Below are 27,722 nucleotides of genomic sequence, written 5' to 3'. Positions count from 1 at the left end.
GTTTGTGTGTGTGCAGTGTAGGACTGGATCCTTCACAGGTTTAAATTTTTTTAAAAGCTCATAATATAAAATAGACATAATGGCTTCTGTTTTGCTGCTATGTTTATTTAGGCTCATTATTAAATCCCTTTGGCTCGTATTGATCATTGAGGACTCAAGCTATGTTGTTATTTGTATGGCTGCAGTATGTAAGGCCTCAACCAAGATTGGGGCCACATTGGGGTGTACAAATATTCACTAATAGACAAACCCTGCCCCAACCTATACAGACAAAGGTTGTGAGAAAGGAACTATTATTATCCTCATTTTACAGATGCGGAGCTGAGCCTGAGGCATAGAGAGACTAAGGACTTGTTTATACCATGGGGTAATGTGCTCTATGAAGATGTGATTTCTAAAGCGGATTAATTGGTCCGAGTAGACCCTGCTGGTGTGCTTTAACACAGTGCTGTTTGAAACACTAGGGAACCTTTAGTGCGTACCAGTAGTGTCTACATGGACCAATTAGTGCGCAGGACATGCACTTTAGAAACCATATTCCCACAAAGCACATTACCCCACCATGTAGACAAGTCCTTAGTGACAGGAAGGCTGGGGTGGAGCTAAGATTTGAACCCAGAACTCCTAAATTTTAGTCTAGTGCCTGACCCACAAAACTATTGTTAGATTATAGGAATACTGACTAAAATATTCTACTCCCTGTCATCTTACATGAATGGGAGTTGAGGGCATTATGCACTTTGCAGGATTCTGCCCTTGATTTGAGTGGAACTTGGCATGGGCACAGAGCAGAGCTGATTAGTGGATCAGGCCTTAGATTGCAAAATCTTTGTAGAAGGGGCTTTGCATTCTTTTTGGTAAAGAACCTACAACTTTATGTCATTATATAAATAAATAAGACAAAACAAAGAGGTTCCCTCCCTATTTAGAGCCCAAATGTTCTCTCCCGCTGGTGTACATCAGGAGTAACTTCATCAAAGTCCAGTGTGTAAACGTGGTACTGTATAAAAGAAATGAGAGGAGAATCAAGTCCATTTATGTCCAGTACTGATCGTCAGAACTCCCATTGAAGCCAGTAAGGATCATACTGTATTGACTGATACAATGAACAGCCCATCTGGGATATTTCAAATGAGTGAGATTTAATAATAAAATAATGACAATAATATATAAGTATACAAAGGGGACTGTATGATAGCTTCTTTTTGTTTCTGGTTTGGTGTTTTATTTTTTTAGTCTGTTTCTTGAATACATGATTTTGTATAAGGAAATTTGATTCTGTCAAGAACTGCCAAGCTAAGGCATTTAATAAAAAATGAGTGTGATTTCAGAATCGTAATAACAGAAAACAGATTAAATGGGACATTATAACAGCTCCTTGATTTTTGTTTAGGATCTTCCCTGTATGTGTTCACACTGTAGTGGTATTAAACTTTTATTTGCTTCCAAGAGGAGCAGCTATGCTGGGACATTTCAAATTAGATTTTGTAACAAATAACAACAAGAATAATGACAATAGTTTTCTCTGTATGTAAAGCTTAGCAGTTAATACTGTTTTTCCCTTGGCTATTGTTTAGTTTACTTTGTGAGCGCTGTTGGATTGATTTTATATTGTATAGAGACTTATTTGGTGGAAGATGGGAGTTTACAACTGAGTAGCATTTAAAAGTGAATAAATAATCATAACAGTTAATATATGACAGACATCACAAGAGCTTATTTTCCTTTCCTTTCCTTTCCTTTTTTTTTTTTTTTTGTTTAGTCTCATTCTGGAATGGTTGGATGGGTGCTTAGAGATTTATGTGCTTTCAAGAGGAGTTGCCAAGAAGATCTGTCCAACAGACAGACAGAGTGGTGTGCAGTTAGATAGAGGTATGGATTGTGGTAGAGAAAGAGAGAGATATAGGTATGGTGAGAGACAATCTGTCTATCTATATATCTGTCTCTCTTTGTGTACCACCAATGCAGGTCCATCTAAATGAACACTCCTCTCTCTGTCTTTCTAATGATCTTCTAGATTGTTTTTTTTTTTTTTTTTTAAATTAGTCTCTTTCAAACCTAACAAGAAACAATCAGGCCGAAGGAGGAGTGAAAATGTGAATGTCCCATTAGCCAGAGAGACAAGGTGGGCGAGGTAATATCTTTCATTGGCCCAACTTCTGCTGGTGAGACACCCATCTCTGAGCCTTTCAGCATGGCCAGAGGCAGGGAGATTGCCACCAAAGGCAGGCTCAAGTGAGCGCTAATGGATCAGGCAGCTGGGTGGAGCTCTGAGCTGGGGAGAGTGGGGAGGAGACAGCCAGCCAGCCAGCCCCCTTACTTGGGCTGGACTGCAGTGCCCGGGGAACCCGCAGCTTCCAAGCCCCGGTCCCAGCCAGCTCCTCTGCAAAGGGTTAAAGGGAGCCTCAGCCTTGAAGTGGGCTGGCGGGAGAGGCGGAGGATTAACTTGATTGGTGAGAAGTTTGTAGCTGGGCGGTGCCGGGCCGTCCTTGCGGCTCTGCGCTCCCCCCCGAATCACAAAGCCCTGCAGGGAAACTTGCTTTAGCGCTTGTTCCTTGGCTTCCACTCCCCCCTCCCCTTAAACGTGATCCCGGCTCAGAGAGACACAGGGCGGCATCAGCCCGGCATCCTGCAGCTCAGAGCTCCTGCGCCCCCGGGGGATCTGTCAGAGCCAGGGCTGCAGATTCTTAGCCCGCCCGCTCACACGCGCACCCTGGCCCGGAGCTGCAGCTCGTGCACGGCAGGGAAAATACAAGTTTTCTCTCCCCTTGCCTTAGCTCATCGCGGGGAGAGCCCTGCGCGCTGCTAGCGCCTTTTGTGGCAAAGTGTTTTCTGGTGGAAAGATGGTGGCTTGAAACTTGGATGCTTTCATGAGCGCCCTGGAGGGTTTGCGGGTGAAGGGACTCCAGCCCCTCGGGTAGATTTTGCATTGTGAGTTTCCTTTTAAAAACAACCCCCAGCCGGCAAACAAAAGAGCCACGAACGTCACGAATCCCCGGCGAAGGAACCTGCTTTCTTAGCGCTTGCCCTCCCTGCCTTGCCAAGTTGGGGGCTGTCAAAGTGCAAAGTTTGATCGACTCCTCTGCCCGACTGCGGAAGGAATGAAGCTGAAATGAAAAGAGGCAGCCCCTGGGACTGGCTAGGGGACTGACTTTCCCGGATTGCCATTCAAAGGGATCGGTTATGATGGGGCAAACAGCGCGCTGTTAAGTCCCCGCGCTGCAAGTGAAGGTAAGTGGCTCGTTTAGCCTCCGAGAAAACGAGGCAGAGAAACTTAAACCGATTGAAGTCCCGGTGTCTTGCTGAGGCTAAACACAAGGCGCGGGAAGGGGCTGGGGGCTTGCAGGCGTTCATGAATTGAGAAGCGAGTTACCAGCTGCCCTTAAAGCGAGCGAGGGGCGCCCCGGTACCTGCCCCCTGGAGCCAGCCGCCCCGGCCAGAAGGCAGGACTCCGGCAGGCTGCTCCAGCTCTGTGCGGGTGTCAGGTAAGGAGCCAGGATGAATGTTAATGATTAATCAGACCTCTCTGCATGTCGGGCTGTCTTCGGCGCTGGAGCGGCTCCGCGGGCAGGGGATGGCTGTGTGGCCCCTGTGGTGTTACACTCCTCCCATGGGTGGGCAGCCGGCAGAAACTTTCCCGTTACCCTCCCAAGCGCTGGGGCTGCTCGCTGGCCTTCCCGGGAAGGAAGAGGCACACGAGTGGTAATTACCTCGCCAGTCATCAGGGCACATGTGTGCCTGCCCGGGGGAGGCGCAGGGTCCGTCTGCCTTACACCTCACTGGCTCTGGTGCCTTTGGCCAGGGGCGAGGGGAGGCGTTTGCTTGAAAAACGGACAGGAAAACCCCTGGTCAGTTTCACGCTGGATGTTTGAAGCTGGTTTCTTCTGGCTGGCCAGAGAGATACAGAAACATAGGACTGGAAGGGACCTCGGGAGGTCATCTAGTCCAGTCCTCTGCACTCATGGCAGGACTAAGTATTATCTAGACCAGTATGGGGACGTGCTGGGAACTGCACCCCTCTTTTATAGGGCTCACTGTCTAGTGGGGAAGGGGATCAGCTGTGGGGTGGCATGGTCGCATGGGCCCTGGACCAAGGCTCCATCCTGACTCCGGATGGAGGGGCTGGGAGAGTAAGGGACCGTCACTGCTCTGCTGGGTTGGTTTGGGAAGCACAGTTTGTGCTGAGAGCTGGTTACCTCTCCTGGCATGACCTGTCTCAGGCTCCCTGCTGTAAATAATATATTAACATAACAGCAGCAACCAAAAAAGCCTTTGTCTGAGATGCCTCACTTTGCCTTTGCAAGGTATAAACATTTCTGGATTGCTTCCTTCCCCCTGCAGAGCAGTTCTGTAAGATGGAAATGACGGTACATGATGAGTCCCTCTACACTCCCCAGGTGGGTTGATGTGAACTCATGCCTTGGGCAGAGATTCTCTTCCCCCCCGCCCCCAGCCAACAACCTCATTTTACCACCTTAAGAATTTGTGGTGCAAATTTGTAAGCTAATGGCAATGTGTAATTATTTGGTTTGTTGGATGCTGTACATGGGTTGTTGGATGTCCTGAGGGCATAGAGCGTTTAAATCAGGGAGTTTACAAGAGTGAGGAATTCAGATAGTGTTTAGAGAGTGAGAGTTTTAGGAGGCGAACAGAGTGTAATTAATGTAAACCTGATCTACCTAGATTTTTTTTTTAAAACAGATATTAGAGCAGCTAAGGAATATTCAAGGGTGTGAAACACAAGCTTGCAGTAGGACACACCTTTGGTGTAAACCAAAACAAGCTGTGCTTGAAAGGAAAGGAGGATTGGGGAAATGAATTGCTGGGAAGAAAAATTCAGCACTGAAGGAAATGTACAAAGCTGTAGCACCCACGTTACAAGCAATGAAGCAGAAAAGCTAAGTTCTGTGGGTGGAAAGGATAGATTCCTTTTTTCAGTTCCTCCAGAAGTTTTTAACCTGCAGTCTTGTTTTATGGCCACTCACTAGTGTTTGCTTGCGTTCAAGACTGGTTCTGTACAAGATACCAAAAAAAGTGCTTGATTTATATCGGGCAAAAGCAAAAGGTTAGGAAAGAGCAAAGTTTTACATGCTGAATGCAAAGGAATGAATTGTAAATATTTATAATTGCTGGTACAAGTTTTGTTTGCTTTACTGATGCACTGAGGGTTTTTTTTTTTTAATTCTCATTCCTCCCCCCCTTCTTTTTCCTTCCTCCAGGTTTGAAAGATCAGAAATCTGTACAATACAGACGGAACCAGTTTTCAAAATGGAATTCCAGTTTGCGCTCTTTTTTGTAGGGATAATTGCATTTTCTGATTCAGCCCGAGGTAAGGAGAATGAGCTTTATGCAGCCTTTGAAATAGTTTGTGACTTGTGCCTTTACATTTGCTCCAGTTGTGCTCATGTTCTTCCAACACGCTATAGTCCCTTTTAGAGACCAAATCATGATATTTCCTTCTGCATAGAATCTCCCTTCCCCCTTGTCCACCCACACATGCATTCCTCCCATGGCACATTTTGTCAGTGTTGACCGTGATATCGCAACTCGGATGCAGGATGGTCACTTTTTGGCCAGTTTGTTAATTGCAGGTGAGCTCTTTGCTTTTGTCGTTTATGTGTAAAAATACACAGTTGGCTTTCAACTTTCAGTGTAGGGTTAAAGGAAAACAATTGCATTCCTTTGTGGATCAGGAGTGCCTCTCCCCTCCTGTAATCCCTCCAAACTCTGCCCTGTGTATTCCCAATAGCAAACTAAACAAACAAATCCATTAACTTCCCAAGTGACAGACAAATGACAGTTCTCAATAGCTACCACATATTTTAACACTGGGACTCCAGTAGACGATCAGATTTCAATAAACAGGTTACCCGACCAGTGGTGGATTGAAAAACAATGACCTAGATGTTGAGGTAAGGGAGGAGAGGGTTTTGTATGAGAAGATAATTTAACAAAAGCTATGGGGTCAGAATACAGGTTTCAGAGGGGTAGCTGTGTTAGTCTGTATCAGCAAAAACAACGAGGAGTAGTCGTGTTAGTCTGTATCAGCAAAAACAACGAGGAGTAGCCGTGTTAGTCTGTATCAGCAAAAACAATGAGGAGTCCTTGTGGCACCTTAGAGAATAACAAATTTATTTGGGCATAAGCTTTCATGGGCTAAAACACACTTCATCAGATGCATCCATTACTTGTCCTCAGCATTAGTTTAACACCATGGCTCTCAACCTTTCCAGACTACTGTACCTCTTTTAGGGGTCTGATTTGTCTTGTGTACCCCAAGTTTCACCTCACTTCAAAACTACTCGCTTACAGAATCAGACCTAAAAATACAAAAGTGTCACAGTACGCTATTACTGACAAATTGCTTATTTTTCCATTTTTACCATATAATTATAAAATAAATCAACTGGAATATAAATATTGTACTTACATTTCAGTGCATAATATATACAGCAGTATAAACAAATCATTGTGTGAAATTTTAGTTTGTACTGACTTTGCTAGTGCTTTTTATGTAGCCTGTTGTGCTACATAAATGTCTAGACGAGTTGATGTACCCCCTAGAAGACTGTGTACCCCTAATGGTACATGTACCCCGATTAAGAACCATTGGTCTAACATACCTTTGCCAGTGCTGTCACGTTAGCCTTGGGAAGTCTGAAGGATAATCCACTCTCTCAGTCTAACTGATTCTCTAGTGGTCACAAAGGAGAGGACTGCATTGTTCTATGAGAATGGTTGTATGTATTTAGGATGTAGATTTGCCCCAGCTACAATCCCAAACACTGTCGAAGAAGCATAAATTGCTGAGTGACCATTAAAAATGCCCAACACAAGATTATGTGTTGCTTAGTTTACAATTTAAATATTTAAACTTGCTATTAGTTCTGGAAGCCATAACTTGCCAAAAATATGTGTGTGTGTGTGTGTGAGAGAGAGAGAGAGAGAGAGAGAGTGGATAAAAAGCATTGCTATAGAAACTCAGAGCTTGATTAATGCATTGTTGTTGTTTTTTCTTGGCATTGACTCCCAAGCAAATATTTTATGGAGGCAGAAGCACTGTAAAATGATTCTGCTGGAAGCTGAATGAAAAGGAAAACGGTGTATAGCCTTTAAGACCTGAAAGTCTGAATTCCAGGCATGGTTTACAATGGAGATCCAGTTTTAAGTTGTAGGCAATGGACAGGAGTGTTATGAATTAAGATGACCTCGTGAATGTATATTATTCTAATAGACTTGAGTACCCAGTGGAGTTCAGTGAGAAATCTTGAGTAGGCTGTATGCCGCAAAAAGATTTTGTCTATTTTCTGCAGTGTTTTGAGTAGAGTATTTACTGCTTTATTGCTAAATCTTCTTTAATTTTTGTTTGTCTATCTTGCTTGTATTATTTTATTGCACTTAAAATATAGTATGCAGCTTTAATGACTCAGTGCTGTGAATGATTGTTTTGAACAGAAATAACACAAAATTCACAGCCATGATTTCAAACCAGATCATATTTTTGCATTTGTAGAGGTTACCTAGACATAGTGTAAACTTTGTAAGGTTACATTGTCTGGTGAACAGACCTCTTTACTGCTCAGGACAAATACGCCCTGCACATGGTGAGAGAGACAGTCTGATTGTTTAAATGGCATAAAAATGTGGTAAATTACTTTATTATGGCCAAAGAAAAAGAATATAATCCACTTACTTTCTGATGTGGAGAGAGACAAATGGAGCAAATGAAGAGGAAAGGTGTCATTACAAGAAAAGCAGTGGCAAAAAGGTAACACTTTTAAGGCCTGATTCTCCTCCCACTAAAATCAATAGGATTTTTGCTAGTGACTGAAATGGGAGCAGGATTGAGCCCTTAAACACACAGAAGTAAGAAACAGAAATATCTAGAGCTCTGAAACCTTATTTGATGCTGTACATTTTCCCTTATTTAAAACACACCAGGATAATTTTTAGACTTTTTGAAATGTGCCCCATTTGTAACATGCCTGTGGAGTTTTTTTTTTACCGCTGCAGATATATAAATATTACCTGTTTTGGCCATGGAGGTTTTACAGACAACCCAGTGGATGAATCTCAGGTTGAGGGTTTTCGGATATTTCTTTGAAGTAGGAGGGCATTCTTTTCGCAATTAATGTCCTGATTGTAGATTGCATGCATGTAGCCGGTATCGTGGCCAACACTTTGCAACATGGGTTGCTGTATGTTATATGGATGCCTGCCTGCTGGTGGGAATGGCGAGCACTCATCACCTCTGGATGTGGAAAAAAGTGCCTAAATTTTGACATCCACGCTTGAAGATTTAGGTTAACTTCTTTTAAACGTCTCATGAAAGCATTAGGTAAAAGCAACATAATGGTGCTACAGTGCTAATTCCATGATTCCACATTGCATGCTATATGATCATGGAATTAAGGCCTGGATCATAATGTGTTTGCGCAAGAGGGCAGAGTTAAGGCTGCTCATGCAACTCTAACTGGTATTTCCTGACTTTTGAGCGCTTAGCTGCGATCTTAATGTTCCATTAAACTTTACATTATATTCTTTTACTCTGTATTCAGATAGCACCTTTTCTGGTGAAGGATCCCAAAGGACTTTGTGCCTGTGGCCTTATCCTGCAGTCTTTATTCTAACTAATCTGGGGGTTTTGCTAGCATCACAGCTGCAGGAGCTGGCTGTGCATCCTTCCTGCACTACAGAAATACAGGCATTTCTGCGGTGGAGGATGGCAGCCAGCTGACATGCAGTACACTCCAGGAGAGGGGAAGTTTTGGCTAAAGAAACCAAGGTAAACCTGAACTCTTAAGAAAGGTGCTATGGGATTTTTAATTTCCATGAAGAGTAGGGACCAACTCAGTTTTTAAGGGTTCATACAAAAGAATCCTTGCAGAGTGAACACATGGAACTTCATTTTTCTGCTTGGCAGTATGAAAGGCCAGCTCTTCCTAGCTAGGATTTGAACCTGTGCTTTCAGGAATCTAAACGTAAAGGTTTTAGCTAAGGGCATGTATAGAGAATATCTACCTACTATATCGTTGATTATCTGAGAGACCCTGGGCTATTTTTTAAACCTAAATTCCTTCCCATTCTGGTGTCATTATTCACTTTAAAATTGTGACTGGAATTATGATTTTGGAATAGCTATTTCAGTATATTTCCAAGTGCAGACAAGCCTTTGGTCTGTCCCTCCTCTTTGGGGCTAACGGTAGTACAGGGATGCTCCTTATGTGTGAAATCCACTCTTGTGTGCATGTAGCTTGAGTTTTCAGGTTCTGTGCAGGCGGGATGCGGAGGGGATGGAGAGACAAAATCTACTCCCCAGGCTAAGGGCAAGGTATAGAATAGCAGCCTCAACCATTTGCACCAGTTGTACTGGTGTTATCCTCACTGGACCTGTGCTTATACAGCCCCCCTTGCAGCTACTTTGAGCCACTCCTCATTCTTATGTGGGTGCAATGTGGAATACCAGCACCTCTTTGCAGCTGCTCCATCCTATGCTCCCCATGCAGCCCCTGTGATGGGGATAACTGGTGCCTGAGAGCCTTATGCGGGCCCTCTTCCCCAGGAGTGAATGCTGCCCTGTGTTACTAACCTTTAACGAAATGAACTGTCACAGTGTGCTCCTGCTTCTGCACACCACTGGTTGGATACAGGTAATACAATCTGATATTTTCCTGCTTATGATATCTGAGTGACACACAGCGCAATATTTGTTCCAAATCTGTCAAGTTGCCATCGTATTCGCCTGAGTTACCGTATATGGTAACACAAGGGTGCACTTGGCTTGCTACAGTAGTTTAAGCACGATTTCATATGGTATGTTTAGAAGTTTTTGGTAAGAGCAGTAACAGCCCTTCCTTTGTCCAGTAAACTGATATTCTTATTGAAACTAACAAGTTTGGACATCAGTTTTATTTTCGGTGCATGGGGGCATACTGCTATAACTCCTTTTATTATTTTTTTTTGTGATACATGATTTTAAAAAATAGCTGGACTCTGACTGATGCATGACTTACAATAAGTTCACTACTTGTGTACTTTAACTACGGCAACCTCAAAATTCATTAGGCTGGCACAGATATTTATCGTATGTCAGTATTTGACACTTGCTCTTTTAAATGTTGGAAATATAGGTCTTGAATGCTTGACGGTTTTCTTTTCAGGGAAATGGTTCTTAATACCAGGCAATATCTTTACCATTAAGTTCTATAAATGTAATGATTTATAATAGTGACTAGTAGTTAATGCTGATGATATAAATTTGACAACTGTTGCCTTCTTTTGTAAAGATACCGCTATACCATGGTTCGTCTTAGACTTGATTATTATTTGGACATCTTTCTTTTTTTCTTTCTGATGGGAAAGGAAAGCATATAGGACCTGATTCGGATCCCATTGAAGTCAAAGAGAGTCTTTCGATTGACTTCAATTGGCTTTGGATCAGGTCTATCTGCACAAGAATAGTCTGACAGCATAGCCTATACCTACCTATTATATATCCTTGATGATTGGAGGGAACCCTGATTACTTTTCAAACCTAAATTCCTCCACCTTCTGGTGGTGTTATTCACTTTAAAATTGTCGCTGAGTGTAAATATAGAATACAAAGTGTGTCAAACTGGAAGTTAAGCATTGATTTATTATTATTATAAAAAGAAAAGGAGTACTTGTGGCACCTTAGAGACTAACAAATTTATTAGAGCATAAGCTTTCGTGAGCTACAGCTCACTTCATCGGATGCATTTGGTGGAAAAAACAGAGGAGAGATTTCGTTTTTTCCACCAAATGCATCCGATGAAGTGAGCTGTAGCTCACGAAAGCTTATGCTCTAATAAATTTGTTAGTCTCTAAGGTGCCACAAGTACTCCTTTTCTTTTTGCGAATACAGACTAACACGGCTGCTACTCTGAAACCTATTATTATTATATTTTATTATTATTTATTATTTTTTAATTTATTATGAAATGCAGAAAATCACTCCGTGTTAGGGCTTTTAAAAGGTTTTATAAGTTTGTTCCCACAGTGTGCATGATGTTTAGCTGCTTGCACCTTCCTTTGGAGAAAAAAAAACAACTATCATTCTTGTGACGCAGAAAATAAATTTTAAAGTCTGCCTTTTATGCATGAAAGTAATTTCAGTATGCCTTGGAATTATTTTCCAACATTCCCTATATAATTCTTTGTTCTGGAAAGACAAATGTTGAGTAAGTAGCACTTTCTAATTAATGAGCGCCTTTCTTTTAAAGGTGTGAGAGAACTGTAATGAATTTAGCAACTATGGACCTAGATTTTTTTTTTTTTTTTGGGTGTAAACTGGCCCGGTGAGTTGATTTACATCAGCTGAGGATTTGGTCTTTTCCAAGTAATCAGCTTGCACAGTGTGATAAACCGTGAACATACTAATGCAGATGTATATACTGTAGTTGCTATTGAATATGGCAAGTAGAGATATTCACCTTTTTGTTACATATTTTGCGTTAACTGCTGGAAGAGGAAAATCATTTCCACCAAAGGAAAAAAAAAAAGACACAAAGGTTGTCTTTTGCCTGCTTTGAAAAAAAAATTCTGAAGTCATTGCTGTATTTATTCAGTTTGAGTAATATCAATGCAGCTTTCTTTTTTTCCAAAGATGTGAAACTCCTACTTGGGTCTGCAGTGGCTTGTAAAATCACCCTGTTCAAAAGGTCTGCTTTCAAATTAATCCCAATATTGCAGTAGTCAGTGGAAACACTCCTCCCCCCCTTCTTTAATTAATCTATTCATTTTATTTCACTCCTCAGAGTTTGTCTTTCGTCTGACCTCCTTCTGTGCTTTCTAGTGGGGCAGTTGTGCCGAAATGTATTTGATCTTGTTTTGAATATTTTCGTTTGTATTTATATTTCTTTTCTTTTGTGAAGCTGGCCCTGAAACCCAGGATCTTTGCTTGGATCTTTCTATAATAAACATGTCTCACTATTAATTTAGCCATGCTGACCTGTCCTGTTTTGTTGTACAGAGGTTGAAAGTTTTTGTTCTTATAAGGGAATTAAAAAGAATAAAAACATAAAGAAGCTGATTGTAAGAGTGGCAAAGAGGAGAGAGTCCATTACAAGCACCCATTGAATCTGCTTCTGTAGCTCTTACTCACCTGAGTAACCCCATTGAAGTTAATGAGGTACTTGCAGGATCAGATCTTCGGGCCAGGATGCTGTTGTAGTGGGAATGTTAGAAACGCCTAAGTTAGAAAGATACAACACATCTGTTTTAACTTATAAAGGCCAGGTCCAGAGCCCATGGAAGTCAATGAAAAGACTCCCAATGACTTAATGGGCTTTGGATCTGGTCCTTAAAGAACTGTCCTATGCAGATTAATTGTGATGCTGACACTTATACAAATCCACTGCTTTATTACAGCACATAGCTCCATTTTACAGCAGTGTGAGTACAGGGTTTTGGATTGCTGTTGTGTGCTGTAATATGTTTGTACATGGAGAGAGAAACTCCAGCTAGAGCTGCATTTCTCTTCCCAGAAGATGCACCGTTCTCTACCTGTTGCTAGCTTTGGTGGGCTGGAAGGCTAAGAGAATGATGTAGTATGTGCCGTGGGACTGAAAGCAACTTGGATGTTCATTGCTTTAACTTCAGGTCAGCCTGTGGGGGTTTTATTCCAGAAGAGTAAGTGACAAGGTGGGTGAGGTAATATCTTTTATTGGACCAACTTCTGTTGGTGAAAGAGACAAGCTTTCGAGCTTACACAGAGCTCCTCTTCTTGTCTGGGAAGGGGAAGCAACGCGGCTACAAGAAGACTGCAAAGAGAAATGAGTGTCATTCTGAGGGGAGTGTTGCTGGTTGCAGAGGGGCTGGATACTGTTGTGAAGGCTTATTTAACAAGTCAATGTATGCCATTTGCCATGGAATCCATTCGCATCTCTCTGATTTTCCCCTTTCGAGTCAAATAAACATCAGGTGCCTGGAGTTTGGTTAGTTGCCCTGATTACACAGTCTCTGCATTGTATTGCAGTATCCATCAGTGCTGTGAATAACCTAACGTTTTTATTTCATCAAAACCACTCCAATTTTCAGGAAGAAATCCAGCCAATAACTCCAGGCTACTTCTGCCATTAAGTGTTCAAACTTAATTTTCAGCTGCACTAAGGGTAGAAAAATGTAAATTGGGAACAGAGATGTCTTGGAGAGGACTAATGTTTCTCTTGATTTCTGCACCCCCAGCCCCTCCTGGATAGCTGTTGAAGTAAGAGTGGTTTCTGTCTTGGCAGGAAACAAAATAATTTCTTTTTGTGCGTGATAAATTTATTTCATGAAAGATATACAACAATCTTGGGTATCCTGTCAAGTGATTGAGAAGTGAGTAAAGCAAGAAGTGTCATAAACTAGATGCCTCTTGGGTTCTGTTGACTTTGGTGAGTATTTTTGGAGTTGTCAGTATTTATGCATGTTAAATTAGAAAAAAACCCAAAAACCTGTGGAGGGCAGACAAATGCATAAATACATACAATTTTTTAAAAGCCCTCTGTTTTATTTGACTGTTGTTCAAGTTGATTCATATTTTCCTTGACCAGGTTGCTCGTATTTTATGTGCCCAGTGAATTGACTCCTGTGAGAATTCTGGTGAAATAGTACTTGGTCTGTGATCCTTGGTTCACATTCTTTCCATTACTTATCCATTCAGGTAGACTCAGCTTTCAACTGCTCTGAAAAGTGCCTCTGTTTACATGGCATCATGGAGTTCAGTGAATTTCAAATTGAGTATTGCTCGGTATACAAGTAAGAAAATGGTTTTAACTGAGCATCATCCCCACAGAATCAGTTTGGGAGCTGAAAGTCAAGCTGGGTTCTTTCAGACTTGTACAACATATCCAGTAATCATGACCCAGCTGTTATAAAAGCCTGGTGCAACACCCATTGAAGTCAGTGGAAAGAAATGCGAAAGAGACAGAATCCAAGGTTGGTTAACAATTCTGTTGATGATGCATGAATGAATCAGAATAGGGTTCTTCCATTGGCTTGCCCTGCCAGCAAGTGTTAGAGACCTGCATAGAGATTCTGAAGTTCTGTTGACTCATGGTGGCAGGTGTGAGTTTGTTAACTCCACCCAGGATATAAGGGAGGTGGGGACACGGAGTCCTGGAGAATAATCCAAGGGACAGTCAAATTCAGGGAGAAAGTTGAGGCTGGGTTATGATGTATTATTGTTCTTGAGTCCCCAGTAAAGCCAAATCCAAGGAGAGGAATTAGCCTTCAGACTAACTCAGAGTGTGTGAACTCTGTTGAAGATAAGGTATGGATGTAACCCATTCACAACTATTAGTGGCGTCCCTTTTCATCCACATTCCACCAGATACTACCCACATGGTGTATTATTAACCACATGGATAGACATCAGTTGGCTGTGAATAGCCCCTAAATACCCTGTAGGAATGGCCCTGTACAAAATTCTTGTCATGGTGGTTTGTTGGTCACAGTGGCAAATGTGTTGTTACTGCCCTGAATGACTTTGAAGCCTTCCCATGTCTAGACACAATTAAAGTCCAGGTGGGTGTGCTGGGTGAATGGGGAAGAAAGGTACAAATCAGAGGGAGGAGGAGGCGGGGCCAGGATCAAGCCACACTGGTCCATAGAGCTGGCCAGCCACACTACAGGAAGTAGACTGCACTGTTCCCCTGCACATTAGAGAGCTGGGGGTGAAGTTGTGCCTTCCTGGGGTACAATTAATGGGTTTACTTAAATTAGGAAGAAGGGGGAGACCTAGGTTTGACCTTGATTAGCTAAATCAAGGTACCCTGCACCTACATGAGGGAGAAGGTCATTGTTAGGATCTCTGGATGGTTCATTAATTAGTCTGACATTTCAGTGAAACTGAAGCTAAGGCTGATGTGTACACAATATTTAAAGGACACACTCAACATGGTAAATCAGTCCATGCCTGTGGCTCAATTTCTTTAAGCAGAAATTGCCCAATTCTGCCTTCAGATTCAAATGCACAGCTCCTATTTGACAGAGAAATAGTCTGAAGGGACGTAGAGAGATAAGACATTGGGTGAAAAATAACGAATTGAGATTCAAATTGAGTAAGAGCAGCCTCGTTCATGTGGGGGAAAATAATTAAAAATGCGCGTTTGCAGTGGGTGGAAAAACCTGGTGATGTGTAATGCTGAAAGAGTCCTCGTAGTGAGAGTGGACAGCACATTAGATATGAGTTGATAATGTAGTCAGGCTGCAAAATTAAAAGCCGGTGCTGTTTTGGACTGTGTACACAAATATCAGGGGCTGGGGGAATTGATTTAAGAGGAAAGATTAAGAGAGTTAAATATTATTGATTTGGTTAAGCAATGACTAAGAGGGGACATAAGTTTACAAGCATTTGAACTGTGAGAACAACAAAGGGGGAAGGAATTATTAATATTTAAAATATTTAATAACAGAAGTAACTTCCTGACAGTGAGAGGTACCATACTGTGGAACAGCTCATGGAGGAAGTGATAGACCCTCCATGGCTTGAGACTTAAAACTGGACTTGGAAGAGCTCTAATAAATGTACCAGAAGGGAGATTCCTGGCTTAGCATGGACTAGCTGATGTAACAGAGGGGTTGGCAGACTTTTTCACAGGTGACATCAGCTCTCAATAGGTTGTCTCATGGGCCATTCTGCATTGACTGGACCTCCTGTCCATGATCACACAAGATCCCAGTGGCTACTGCAGCAATTGCTTACTCAGAAAAGTATTATCAGGAAGTATCCAATGCATGTGAATGTAGTTTAGCAGCTGGAAACTAGGAGGAGAGCTAGCACCATGTGACCAGACAGCCGTAGACCCCCACCAAATCTTTTGCAAACTATTGTGGTCTGGAACATGGTGTGGGAGCCTTCTGCTCCAATACGTCTTTTCCATCTTTAATATCTGTGGGCCAAATTCTGATCTCAGTTCTCTTTGGATTCAACGAGAGTTCTCTTTGGATTCAATGAGAGTTCTACTGTGGAGCTGTGAGTAGACTTTGGCCTTATGATGCTACTGGAGAGCAGAACTTGGCCCTAAAAGAGCAGGCTGCATTTCAGATTTTCACTGTTTGGTGTCAAGCAGTGGGAAAAGGCAGTGTGATATATGGGAGTTAATGGAAAACGATTGTAACAGGTCCTGGCTGATTGACTCCATTATTCCTATTTATATTCACAGTCAATCAGAAATACAATATAGCCCATGCAAATTTCATCAAGGATTAGAGTGGGGTTTTCCGCTCGGCATGACCCAGACAGATGTTTGTTACCTGATATATTTTGATTTGACTGGGAGTAATAAACCCATTATGAATTCATCTGCATATGCGTGGAAATGGTTTAGGATGGGTGAGTTGTAATTGGTATATTTTTTTTAATCTGGCACCTGCTGCATGTTTGGGTCACATGTTCACCATCTATCCTTTTCTTGCTACAGATAGAGACAAATGAATGATAGAGTCAACATGGGACACATTGTCTTAGCTGCAGGGGAAAGGACAATGTGGGAATTGTTAGATATCTTACTGTCATGATGAATGACCCACATGAGGGCCCGCTCCTGCTTGCTTCATTCAGGCAAAACTCCTAGCCCCTGATTCAGTGTAAACCAGAACTGAGATCAGGGTCCCGCTTCTCATGTCTTCAGTCAGTGGGAGTGTTGCCTGAGCATTGCATGCAGAACTGTGCCTGGTGCTGGAATCACACAAATCTCCCTGTGATGGGGTGCAACGTGGGGGGGGGAGAGGGGCAGAGGGCCCAGACCTTCCCCCCCCACCGCCCTCCTTGGCCCCAAACCGGAACTAGAAATTTGGCCTGGCTGCCCCTCTGTCATGACGGAGGTGCAACTGGACCAGATTTGAACAGCACTGTCACCCCATGCACCAGGTCACAATGCCACTTTCCCATTGGCACGAGGTAGCCCAGCCCCCAGGGGGAGGCAGAGCAGGGGGCACCAGGAACCCCCAGTATCCAGAAGGGTGGGAGGATTGGATCCAGGCTGTTGATGCTTCCTGGGGAAACAAAGATACAGAAGTAGGATGGGGCCTGTGGCACGCAGAACTGCCTGGCCCTGGTGGGGATGGTGCTCTTGTGTCAGACCGACTCTCTGGGTAAGAGTTCAGGGCGGGGGGTGGGGTGATGAGACCACAGGGCTGGGGGCAGGAGGGAGAGTTTGTAGCCGGGTGTGGAGAGTGTGGGAAGGAAAGAGTGCAGGGTTGGGTGCAGAGGCAGCATGAGAGACCTCAGGACTGGGTATGGGGAAGTGGCAGAGGCAGAGCGCGGGGCTAACAGGAGGGGAGATATCCCGGCCTGGGGGCAGTGAGGAGAGCTTGGAGCTGGCTGTAGGGCATGAGGAGGGGAGTGTGCGTGGAGCTGGGTGCAGGGACAGGCTGAGAGAGCTCAGGACTGGGCATATGGGAGAGCTCAGGGGAGTGTGGGGTAGGGAAAGGAGAGTTCTGGGCCCCCTCCTTAGGAAAACTCTGGTTGCGCCTCGGTCCCTGTGTCAGCTGGATCACTTTCTAGCAACCAGTGAAGTAGCAATAAGGGGGAATGCTGGTTTTGGAGTTTGATCTGCCGCCCTTATTCCTGTGAGTAGTGCTATTCAGATCAACTGCACGGCTCATGTGGGTCAGAATCAGTCACAGAGTCACAGAGTTTAAGGCCAGAAGGGAACACTGGGTCATCCCATCTCACCTCCTGTATATCACAGCCCACCAACGCCGCCCAGCACCCGCACGCTAAACTCAACAACCAAAATTAGGCCAAAGTATTACATCCCCCAGGAGACTAAACAATTGTGTGCCACAGGCAGAGAGAGCAGAAGTGACCAAGATGCACCAGTGGCCGAGGCCCCTGAGATGTCAGGGAATTAAGTGAGATATTCCAGATGAACCTGGCAAGCGACCCACACCCCACCTCAGAGAAAGGTGAAACTCCCCTGTTGTCACTGCCAATGTGACCTGAGGTAGAATTCCTTTCCAACATCCCATATGGTGATGAGTCAGACCCTAAGCCTGTGAGCAAGATCCAGCCAGCCAAGCTGAGAGAGAGAATGCTTGGTGCCACCACAGAACACTGATTCACCCCCTTCAGTGTCCCATCTCCAGTCCTAGTCATCTCTGATGCTACAGAGGAAGGAAATGAAGGTGCCCTGTCCATACTCCTGTTCCCCAAATCATCCCAATGAAGAAAACAGCCAACATGAGCAAGGGGGACATAATCAGCCTACAAGATTTGGCCTATAGATATATGATGCTTATTCCCACTTAGTGAGAGTTTCTGGGAGAACAATAGTGCTCTCCTTCTAGATAAAGTCAAGCATAGGTGTTGGAACTAAGGGTGCTGCTATACCCCCTGGCTTGAAGTAGTAATAACAACCCAAATACATGATTTCTACTTCAGCAGCCCCACTATAAAATCTGTTCCAGCACCCCTGAAGTCAGGAGAGAAAACTCATCACTCTGAAGACTGCAGACTAGCTAAGTGGAGTTTGAGACTTATTTTCTTTTATCCTAGAAAATCCAGTAAATCCAGTAAATTCTTTCAGTGTGGTCTTCTAAGAGTTTTTCAACTTAGTCTGACTTGCAGATTATTTGAATGCCATTATAAACTAGGGGTCAAGCAAGTTAATTCCCAGAACAGTGTGCTGCCCTGTTTTCAAACTGTGCTAATCAGAGTTTTGAGTCAAAGCGTGGTAGTTTGCTTAGTGAAATTATTTTCCTGTTAGAAAATTACAAATCGGCTCTGACTGTCCATATTGGCTTCAGTAACAGGACTGCTTGAATCGTGTGGAGAAAAGCCCCAGAAGGAGTAACAGCAAACCATTGCACAATGGAGTCTGATTCCTGAGCTCCGAAGTTCTAATGTGAGAAAAGAGGCTGTCTATGAAGCCTTATACCCAACATTGTTACAGTTGCATTTATACCTCCATCGGGATTAAGGAAAGCTGTGTGCAACACATCTGAGCTGTAAAATAAATGTCCTTTTCTAAAAGAGACATTTGGTTGAGTTGTTCAGTTACCCGCTCCTCACCTTCTTGTAATTGACTCTTGTTTACTTTTTTCCTCCTCCTTTCCCCAAGTTTATTACCAGTGTTTGGCCAGAGGAAATGAATTAACATAATTTACTGTTTTTAAAACAAGACACATTCTGTGCATGTACACACATACACACTCACTCACCCCTTCACCCTCCCAGCACTGTGCTAAGGAGCATGTTTACAGAGTCTGGGTCCATTTAGAGAGAACAATACCCTGATTATGGAATGCAGCCTTCTATTCACAGAAACCCGAAGAAATCATCAGTTTAAAGTAGCTGCTGCCCCTTGAAGGTACATGCAGCGTGAGCTGTTTTTAAAAAAAAAAATCAATCTTTTGTAGACACAAACTGCAAGCATTGTTCTCAGCGGAAGTTGATTTAGGGGTTGTGGTGGGGAATGGTCTTGGTATAAACTCAGTGCCAAGTTTGAGATCTACCGCCATGCAAAGCTTTTGTTGTGATTTCTAATCTAATTTCCAAGCGTAAATAATAGTTGTGAGATCTCATGGGGGAAGTGACCTGATGCTTCCTGATCTGGCAAAGTGCTTGGTGCTGGCAGCATAGGGGGAAAAATACTCGTAATTGAACCCAGAAATATTTCCTGTTTAGGATGAGTCAAGGCTAAAAGGTGCAGTTATATGTGGTTGGCGACTGCTCTTAATTGCTGTGGTACACCTGCCTCATAGACAATGCAGGAACAATGTCATGTAAAGAGTGTCTGATTTATCCATATTACCTGGGAAATGCAAAGCACTGTGGTTCATAGACTGCGGATGCTCCTCTCTTTCTTAATAAAGGGGCAGATTGTGGCAAGCAGTTACTCCCGTATAGTTGCGCTGATTCTACTCCTGGGAGTAACAAGATGTTGACTCCAATCAATTTAAGCACCTTATAGGATCAGGCCCTTCTGTTGGTGGGTTTAGACCTGCGCTCTGTTGAATGTGACTGTGACACTGCAGAGGAGTAACCCATAGACTCTAAAGGTCAGATTTGGGCTGTTAGGTCTGCATCAGGGGCTCCCATTGAAATCAGTAGGAGTTGCACAGGGATCCAGAGGCAGAAATTGGCTCACAGAAATTAGAGATGGAGAAGATCTGTTTCTGAGGTCATTTGGTCCATCCTCTGCCAATGCTGCATAGTGCCCTGTTGTATTAGGCTCTTTGTCCAAGTCTAGTTTTAAATGACCCAAGTAGTGGGTCTTCCACTAACTTCCACTGGGAGACTCAAACCAACCAGCTTCCAACCCCACTGTTAAGACATTTTTTCCTGCTTGTCTAAATGTTGCCCTATGCAGTTTCATACTGTTGATCCTTTTCCTGCCCCATGAGCCAGTCTAAGCAATTCCTCTCCCTCCTTCCCAACCTTCTAAAACTTGTAGAACAAAGAGCATCCTATCTTCTCAGAGTTGTTGCCTTGCTCTAGTCTTGCACCTGGTTTCCAGTCACAGGCATAGTGCTGTCTGCCCCATACATAAACACCATTCTACACCAGGGACCCCCGGAAAAGGGCAAAGTGGAAAGTCTGCCCATGAGAATGGGCCATGTTCTGTCAAAAAGAGAAGCGAGTCTGAGCAGCAATATTCCTCTTTTGCCTGGCACTCTGCGGACCCTGCTGGGTGCAAGAGCTTTGTAGTTGTGGGGTGAGGCTGGGATGGAGCTAAGGGATGACTGCGATTGTTCGTATCCTCTGCCTGGAAACCTGTTGGACTTTTGCAGCCTCAGGTACGTTTTCCCTTCTCTGAATACTGAAGCACTCTTGGCAGAAGGGGTTTTGGGGTGAACCACTGGGAACATAGCTTCTGAGGGAGACGTGCTGTCATGAGGGCTGGGGAGTAGCAAGTTAAAACTCATGGCTTTTCCTGGCCCTTTTATGGATTTTTTTTCTCCTGTGGACTGGGGGTGATTTAGTCCCAGTTTAAACACTGTTCAGCAGCCAGTGGAGATGGAAATCTCTATTATTCTCCACAGCATTGCCTCTAGTTTGTTGACAACTCTTCGGTATCAAGGTGGCCAGAAGAGAACGCAATACACTTGCCAGAGCCAGATAAACAGGGACTGTTCTCTTCCAGATTCCTTTCTGGGAGGACCTTTGACTAGTGATGCTGTTTCATGGTATAGGAAACAACCTGTACAAAATATCTTTTGTGGGATATTTTTCTAGGGGAACAGAGCCAGTAGGTGAAAAAAACTAAAGGCACAGGCCAGTATTAACAATATTTTTACAGGATTTGTGAAGGATGCTTATTTGTATTGGACTTGTAAGACAGTTGTATGGACAAATTCCGACCTTGTTCATGTATGGCTTCCATTGATTTAAACAAGAACCGTGTTCATGCACCCAAGAGCCCTCACTCTCTGTATTTCCCCTGTTGTCTGGTAGTTTAAAAACAGAAGGGTAGATTCTTATCTCCCTTTGGTGTAAATCCAGATTAACAAATGTGAATGTCATGTGAGTTACTCTGGATTTACATGGATGTAAGTGAGATCAGAATCTGGGCCCAAATTGTTTTGATTCTCCAACGCCAGCAATGCAATAAAACATTCTTTATAATCTGTCAAAATTCATTAGAGCCTTTCAGATATAGCCCATGAAAATATTTTAGTAGATTTAAAAAAAAATCCACATTGTTTAGGGTTTGTTTGTATGGAATTAAAACAGTTTAGATCTTCTAATGAGAAAAATATTGAGTTAAATAACCTGCAATGCAGAATTAGAAGAGAACATTTTGATTAACAGAAACTGATTAAAATATCAGCTGGGGAGAACAGTCTGAATGAAATTTTATTGGTATTTTGATGTGTACCTTTTTGTTCATACAGTTTCAGAGGCGAAGAACTATTTTGTCTTCATAAAAATTTAATAAATACACAGATACAATCTGAAAAGCTAAAAATACAATAATCTGTACAAGGACAGTGAAAAATGGAAGCAGCTTTGTGTTCACTCTGAATCAGGCAGTAATGGAAGGAGTTTTGTGCTGTGTAAGTATGCCAGCCTTAACAACTTGTAGCAGAGCTGCCTTCTAATAGCATTCAAACCTGAATGTTACTCTGCTCTGGAATAGAGACGAGAGCTGACTGGAGCATTACAGTTCCAGTTGCAGCAACTTTTGAGGTTTCATAATCTGTTTTCATTACACACTGGAATGTTTTCATGGAACTGGAATTGTGGGGTGTGTGTGTGTGTGTGTGTGTGTGTGTGTGTGTGTGTGTGTATGTATGGCCTGGTGGTTAGGGCACTAGCTTGACATGTGAGAAACCTAGGCTATGTCTACACCTAAAACACTGCAGCAGCACAAATGCTGCGCTTCAGTGTAGACACTCACTGCAGCAACAGGAGGGGTTCTACCATCGCAAAAGTTAATCCGCCTCCCCGAAAGGCGTTAGCCAGGCAATGGAAGAATTCTTCCGTCGACCTGGTGCTGTCTGCACCCAGGGGTTTGCTTGGCTCAATGATGTCACTCAGGGGGTGTGGATTTTTCACACCCCTGAGCGACATAGCTGGGTCCACCTAACTTTTCAGTGTAGACCAGTCCCTAGACTCAAGTCCCTGCTCTGCCTGGTTCAGAGCAGAGTTTTTCATCCCAGATCACTCTGAATCAGGCAGAGCAGGGGTCTCCCCCACTCCACCATGAAAGCTTGTCCCAATTGATAGCAATACTTCTCCACAAAATGTTTCAGCATATGAAACAGCATATTTTGATATTTTATTTCACTTAAAATGTTCCCACCAGCTCTGATAGAGAGACATGAATGCCGAAACGAAGGAACTTTTGAAATATTTGATACAACTCATAGACTTTAACACCAGAAAGGACCAAGATGGTCATTTAGTCTGTCGTCCTGCACATTGCAGGCCACAGAACCTCACCCACCCACTCCTGTAATAGACCCCTAACCTCTGGCTAAGTTACGGGAGTCCTCAAATCAGGATGTAGAGACTTTATGCAGATCTTGAGGAGATGGTCAGCAAGTGAGCAAAGCCTCAATTCTTATAGGGGGAGACAGAATATGGCACCATTGTTATTACTGTGTAATGTTTTACTGTGGTAATGCCTAGGAACCCCAGTCATAGATTGGGACCATACTGTGCTATCACCATTATCATGGCAAATCCCAAAGGGACATGGCTTCCTTGCTGGTCAAGTGCCACCCGCAGCGATCTCTAGCTACGTTCATAAGGTGGTCTGACTGGATATTCAGTTTATGTCCATCATGGGTGATCTTATCGCACCACTGGAGCTTTTGGTGAGCACTTATTGTGCTGGGTGCTGTTCAGGCAGAACCAAATGACTGCCCCAAAGATCTTACAATCTGTTGTTATCAGTCATAGAACCTGTGGTCCTTACACAGATACTGTGCTTTATTGTGACAGTTACTCCTAGCAAAAATTAGACTCAAAAGGCTAAACTTTATGTTAACACCCCCCCCCCAAAACAAGGCCTCCCAGGTTGTACCCATAGCATGTGTGTTTGTGGGCACCAAGGGGTTAGGTTGAAAGCTCTTTCAGGCAGGGACTGTCTTTGTATTATATGTACGTGCAGTTCCTAGCGCAGAGGAGACTTGATCCCTGACTGGGGCCTCTGGACCCTACTGCAGTGTGAATCATACTGCTAATAACTGTGTGCATAAAATGTGTAGATAAATGCGGAGAAACGGGTGATACACCTGTGGTATGTGTGCAGTGAATACTCTGTGGATGCAGTTGTTTGACCCCTGCTCCCACAATATTGTGCAGGAACAAAGTAAAGTCTAGTCCTGATGCCCTTTCAAAGGTAAATCTTGAATGACTTTAGCGAGTGTTGGACCTGAGTGTGTGTGTATGTGTGTGTGTGTGTGTTTTAGATTTCTGATGTTGGGTTGTCAAACTTCTTTAAGGACAAAACTAATACACATTACAGTAATTGAATGACTACCAGCTGACCCATTGCCACCTAGCTGATTTAGCCATAGGAAGGATTCCACCACTCCAGAAACTGATTCTAACCCCTCTGAGACATCCCTCTTAGCCCCCTTATGAATTCAGTGGACCTTTGCAGCATCCCCTGAATATTGGGTCTGTCATACAAGCAGAGGGAAGAATTCCAGAGCTGAGGGCCCTTCAGTGAGATTGTCTCACCTCCAGCTGACCTTCCCTCCCTGTCTTCTCCCCATACCCTCCCTTCTTCCCAAAACATGCAAGCCTTGGGAGAGTGTTAGTTTGTGTCTCAACTGATGTCAACTGGGAGAGAGAGAGAGAGAGGGTGAAAACCACCAAAAAGCAAAACAAAACAAAGTTTCAGTTTTGGGTTATTTTTGTTAAGAAACTGGAAAATTTTGACAAAAAAAAAATTTCTACAAAATTTTTTTGGGGGGTTCAAAAAGCCATTATTTTGTTGAAAATTTTTTTTGAATAAAAAAATTTTGAGCAGCTGTCGTCATAACTAGCTCCCTGAATTGCACTTACAAGATTTTTCAATAATTAATCATCTAAGTTGTTAGATAACAAGCCACACATGAAGAATGCATGGGAGGTCAAATTCATTCCTGCTCTATATCATTTGAAATCAACGTGGAGTTACACCAGGGATGGAGTTGGCATATGATGTTTGTAAATAAGGAAAATTTCTAATTTCAGGTTCCAATTCAGCAACACACTTACGCTTAACTTTAAGCATCTGAGTAATCACTGTTCAGAGAAGCATTTAAGCATATGCTGAAATACTGTTGAAGTAAACGCTTGCTCATTTGAAATCAGTGGGATTCCTGCACAAATTTGCTTTCCCGAATTGGGGCACTGGACAGTAAAATGTGGAGTGACACCTTTCAGAGTAGCAGCCGTGTTAGTCTGTATTCGCAAAAACAAAAGGAGGACTTGTGGCACCTTAGTGACTAACAAATTTATTTGAGCATAAGCTTTCATGAGCTACACTGAGGGTATAATTCTGAAGAATCTGGCAAGTGAGTTTGCAACTTCCTTGCTTTCATTTTTTCCTCCGTGCTTGTACTAAACGGTAAATGCGAGAGAAATGGATGTAGGCTTTCTTGGGGCCCAGCTGCAGTTGCGGTAATGTTTGGCAGTTGTTGAGGAAGATTTGTGAGGTTTCTTGGGGGGGAAGGGTCAGGTCAGAGGTAGAAGCTCAGTCACCCTTTACCGGAGGCTTTTGTAATAACAGGGCAGCTCCCTGGGGAGGTGTCCTTCTGTCCTCCCTTCACTTTCCCATTGACAAAAAGCAGACTGCCTGCCCCCCAGCTGTTCCCTCATGCAAGTTACAAATGAGATGTTGAAAAGCAACCCTTGGACTTGAGACAGCTCTTCTCATTCTATTTCATTCTACTCATCAATTAATGTCAAACAAAGGTGTTTTATAACTGTTTTATAACTTTTTAAATAGAGGGACCCTATTGAAGGGAAAGTCTGATTCCTGTGTGCTGCTCCAGCTGAGGTCTGTATGCCAGGGGCTGTGGGATAAGGAAAATGGAACTTTCCCCTTTTTTGTGGCTGCCAAAAACATTTTTCCTTTTCCAGTTTACCAAACCCCGAGCCTCCTCTTCAGCTGGTGAAAATGCAAAAGAAGCTGGTAATGTTGATGGTGTGACGTTGCTTTATACCAGTGAAGGATCTGGCCCTCTGTCTTCATTCATTTCTGATTTACTTAACAGAACTATAAAATCTGGTGCTAAAAGCTATGCCTGTTTATATGGAATCTGTCTCTCTACCCCATGCTCTGAGGCAGCCAAGCAAAATGAGACCAATCAGTGTTTCAAGTAATTGTTCACACCTGTAACTCTTGGCCTGCGTGATAGGTGTTGGGTCTGAAGAGTGAATTATGCCAAGCCTTAAAGAATAAATTATGTATGACACATTTTTTTTTCTAGAAGTCAGGGGGAGACTTTAAACTTCCCCACACTTTACCTCTTTAACCAGCTTCTGGCAACTTGGTTGAATGTTTTCTGACTAACTAGCTTCGACACAAAGGCTACTGGCTTTTTTTTTTAACACCACTTTCTGTCAGAGCTGATAAAGCAGCAGTCAGCCTTTTAAAGATATTGCAGGGCGTTTGGGTTTCTTGTTTTGTCTCTATTTGGATATTTTAGCAAGAATTTGACACATGCTGAGAGCTGTCTGGAGACTTTTTTTTCCCCCTTCCTGAAATGCTTTTAGCTGAAATGGGAAGAAAAGAGTATTAATGGAGTTCCTGTATTGGCTCTGTTTACACAGGGAACCACGGAAGGTGAGCAGAATAGGTCAGCGAGGCTAATGGTTGCATCACTCTTGATTTCTACAGTTGCAAAAGGTTCATGCATTCTGGATTTAGAGGGGAAGAGGAATACCACAGAATATCTCTAAACATTTGGTTGTTGGCATAAACGTGTCCTGTGAAATTCCCTCGTACACAGAAGCTCTCATTTAATAGGATTTTCATACTTTTTGCCTGGGCATTCATTCTCCCAAACAACATGGTGCCTCTGTTTATGCTTCTGGCTGTCATTAACCTGTGATGGACTCTTTATGCTTAGTTTATATTAGCCAAATAGGACGATCCAAAGTTAAAAATTTGTTTTCTCTGGTGGTACCAACTGCTGCCTTTTAAAGACTCTGGTAAGAAGGACAGATTCATGGTTTTTTAAAAAATGAACTAGTCTCCTTATACTGAAGTATTTCCTTATTTTGAGGAGGAAGGATAGTTTTGTGATTAAGGCATAGAAGTAGGAGTCAGGAGTTCTGATGGTTTCATTGCCTTTGCCATAGTATCCTATGTGCCCTTCGACAAGTCATTAAGGCCTTTATTTTCAAAAATAATGAGGAGTCCTTGTGGCACCTTAGAGACTAACAAATTTATTTAGGCAATTTCTGGGTGACACTGGTAGGTTTTCAGAGGAACTGAGGAACTGCAGCTTCCATTGACTTCATTTGAGGTGGAGGGTTTCACAGCCCCTGTGAAAATCTGGCCCAAAATATCTAAAGTTGCCTCAATTTCTATATCCAGAAATTGAGGCAACCGAAACTAGATGCCACTTTTGAAATATAGACCGTAGCTTTTCTGTGCCTCTATTTTCCCACTGGTAAAATTGGGATAATAATCTTGTACTTAGCCTGACACACTTCTGTTAGGTGAATGGGTTAGCTGGCATGTCCAAATCACTTTATAATCCTTGGATATATAATATAAGTGATAAGTAGTTTGTTTTCTCCGTGATATTTCATTATGGATGCAATTATGCAAAGTTTTGAACACAATCAAATATTTTGCCACAATCAAATAACACCTTTCATTTACAGATCTCAGAGCACTTTGTAGCCAATCCTTAATTAAGCCTCATAACACCTATTGTTTCAGATGGGGAAACTGAGACAAAGAGAGGTTAAGTGACTTCCTCAAAGTTACACAAATCAACGGCAGGATTAGAACATAGACCTTTTGTTCTGCTGTTTTGGCCACTGAATCACATTTGTTCTCCAATATAACCTGTAACATATGAAGTTAATTTCAGAGATATATTTCCTTGAAGTAACATTCATGACACCAGAATTGAGTAACAGGGAAAAAATAGAAAAACCAACACCAGATGTCTATATTTATAGAAAACTGGCACATACTATATGGTGATGACAGCACATTTCAATTTATTTATGAAGTGCTGGTGTACTCAGAAATATAGAAATCCAGTCATTGTCACTAAAACTATTTATTATATATCCTGCTTTTTTATTT

At 42.8% G+C, this 27,722-nt stretch overlaps 1 protein-coding gene across 3 annotated transcripts in view; it reads left to right on the top strand.

The window, feature by feature from the left end:
• The first annotated feature begins 2,524 nt into the window (after nt 1–2,524).
• The window catches only part of FGFRL1 (fibroblast growth factor receptor like 1), a 245,202-nt gene continuing 220,004 nt past the window's right edge, over nt 2,525–27,722 (top strand). Inside the window, exons 1-2 of one of the 3 annotated variants that reach the window (XM_038400871.2) lie at nt 2,525–3,231; nt 5,220–5,329. In XM_038400871.2, coding sequence (XP_038256799.1) covers nt 5,269–5,329 — 61 coding nt within the window. In that variant the 5' untranslated portion in view covers nt 2,525–3,231; nt 5,220–5,268. Of the gene's footprint in view, nt 3,232–3,659; nt 3,849–4,341; nt 4,398–5,219; nt 5,330–27,722 lie in introns of those variants that run through there. The other 2 variants (XM_043512689.1, XM_043512688.1) reach the window with 2 other exon arrangements.

Source organism: Dermochelys coriacea, chromosome 4, assembly GCF_009764565.3.
Source record: "Dermochelys coriacea isolate rDerCor1 chromosome 4, rDerCor1.pri.v4, whole genome shotgun sequence".
NCBI lineage: Eukaryota > Metazoa > Chordata > Testudines > Dermochelyidae > Dermochelys > Dermochelys coriacea.
The sequence above is the reverse complement of the archived record's forward strand: the minus strand, read 5'-3'. Positions and strand labels throughout refer to the sequence as shown.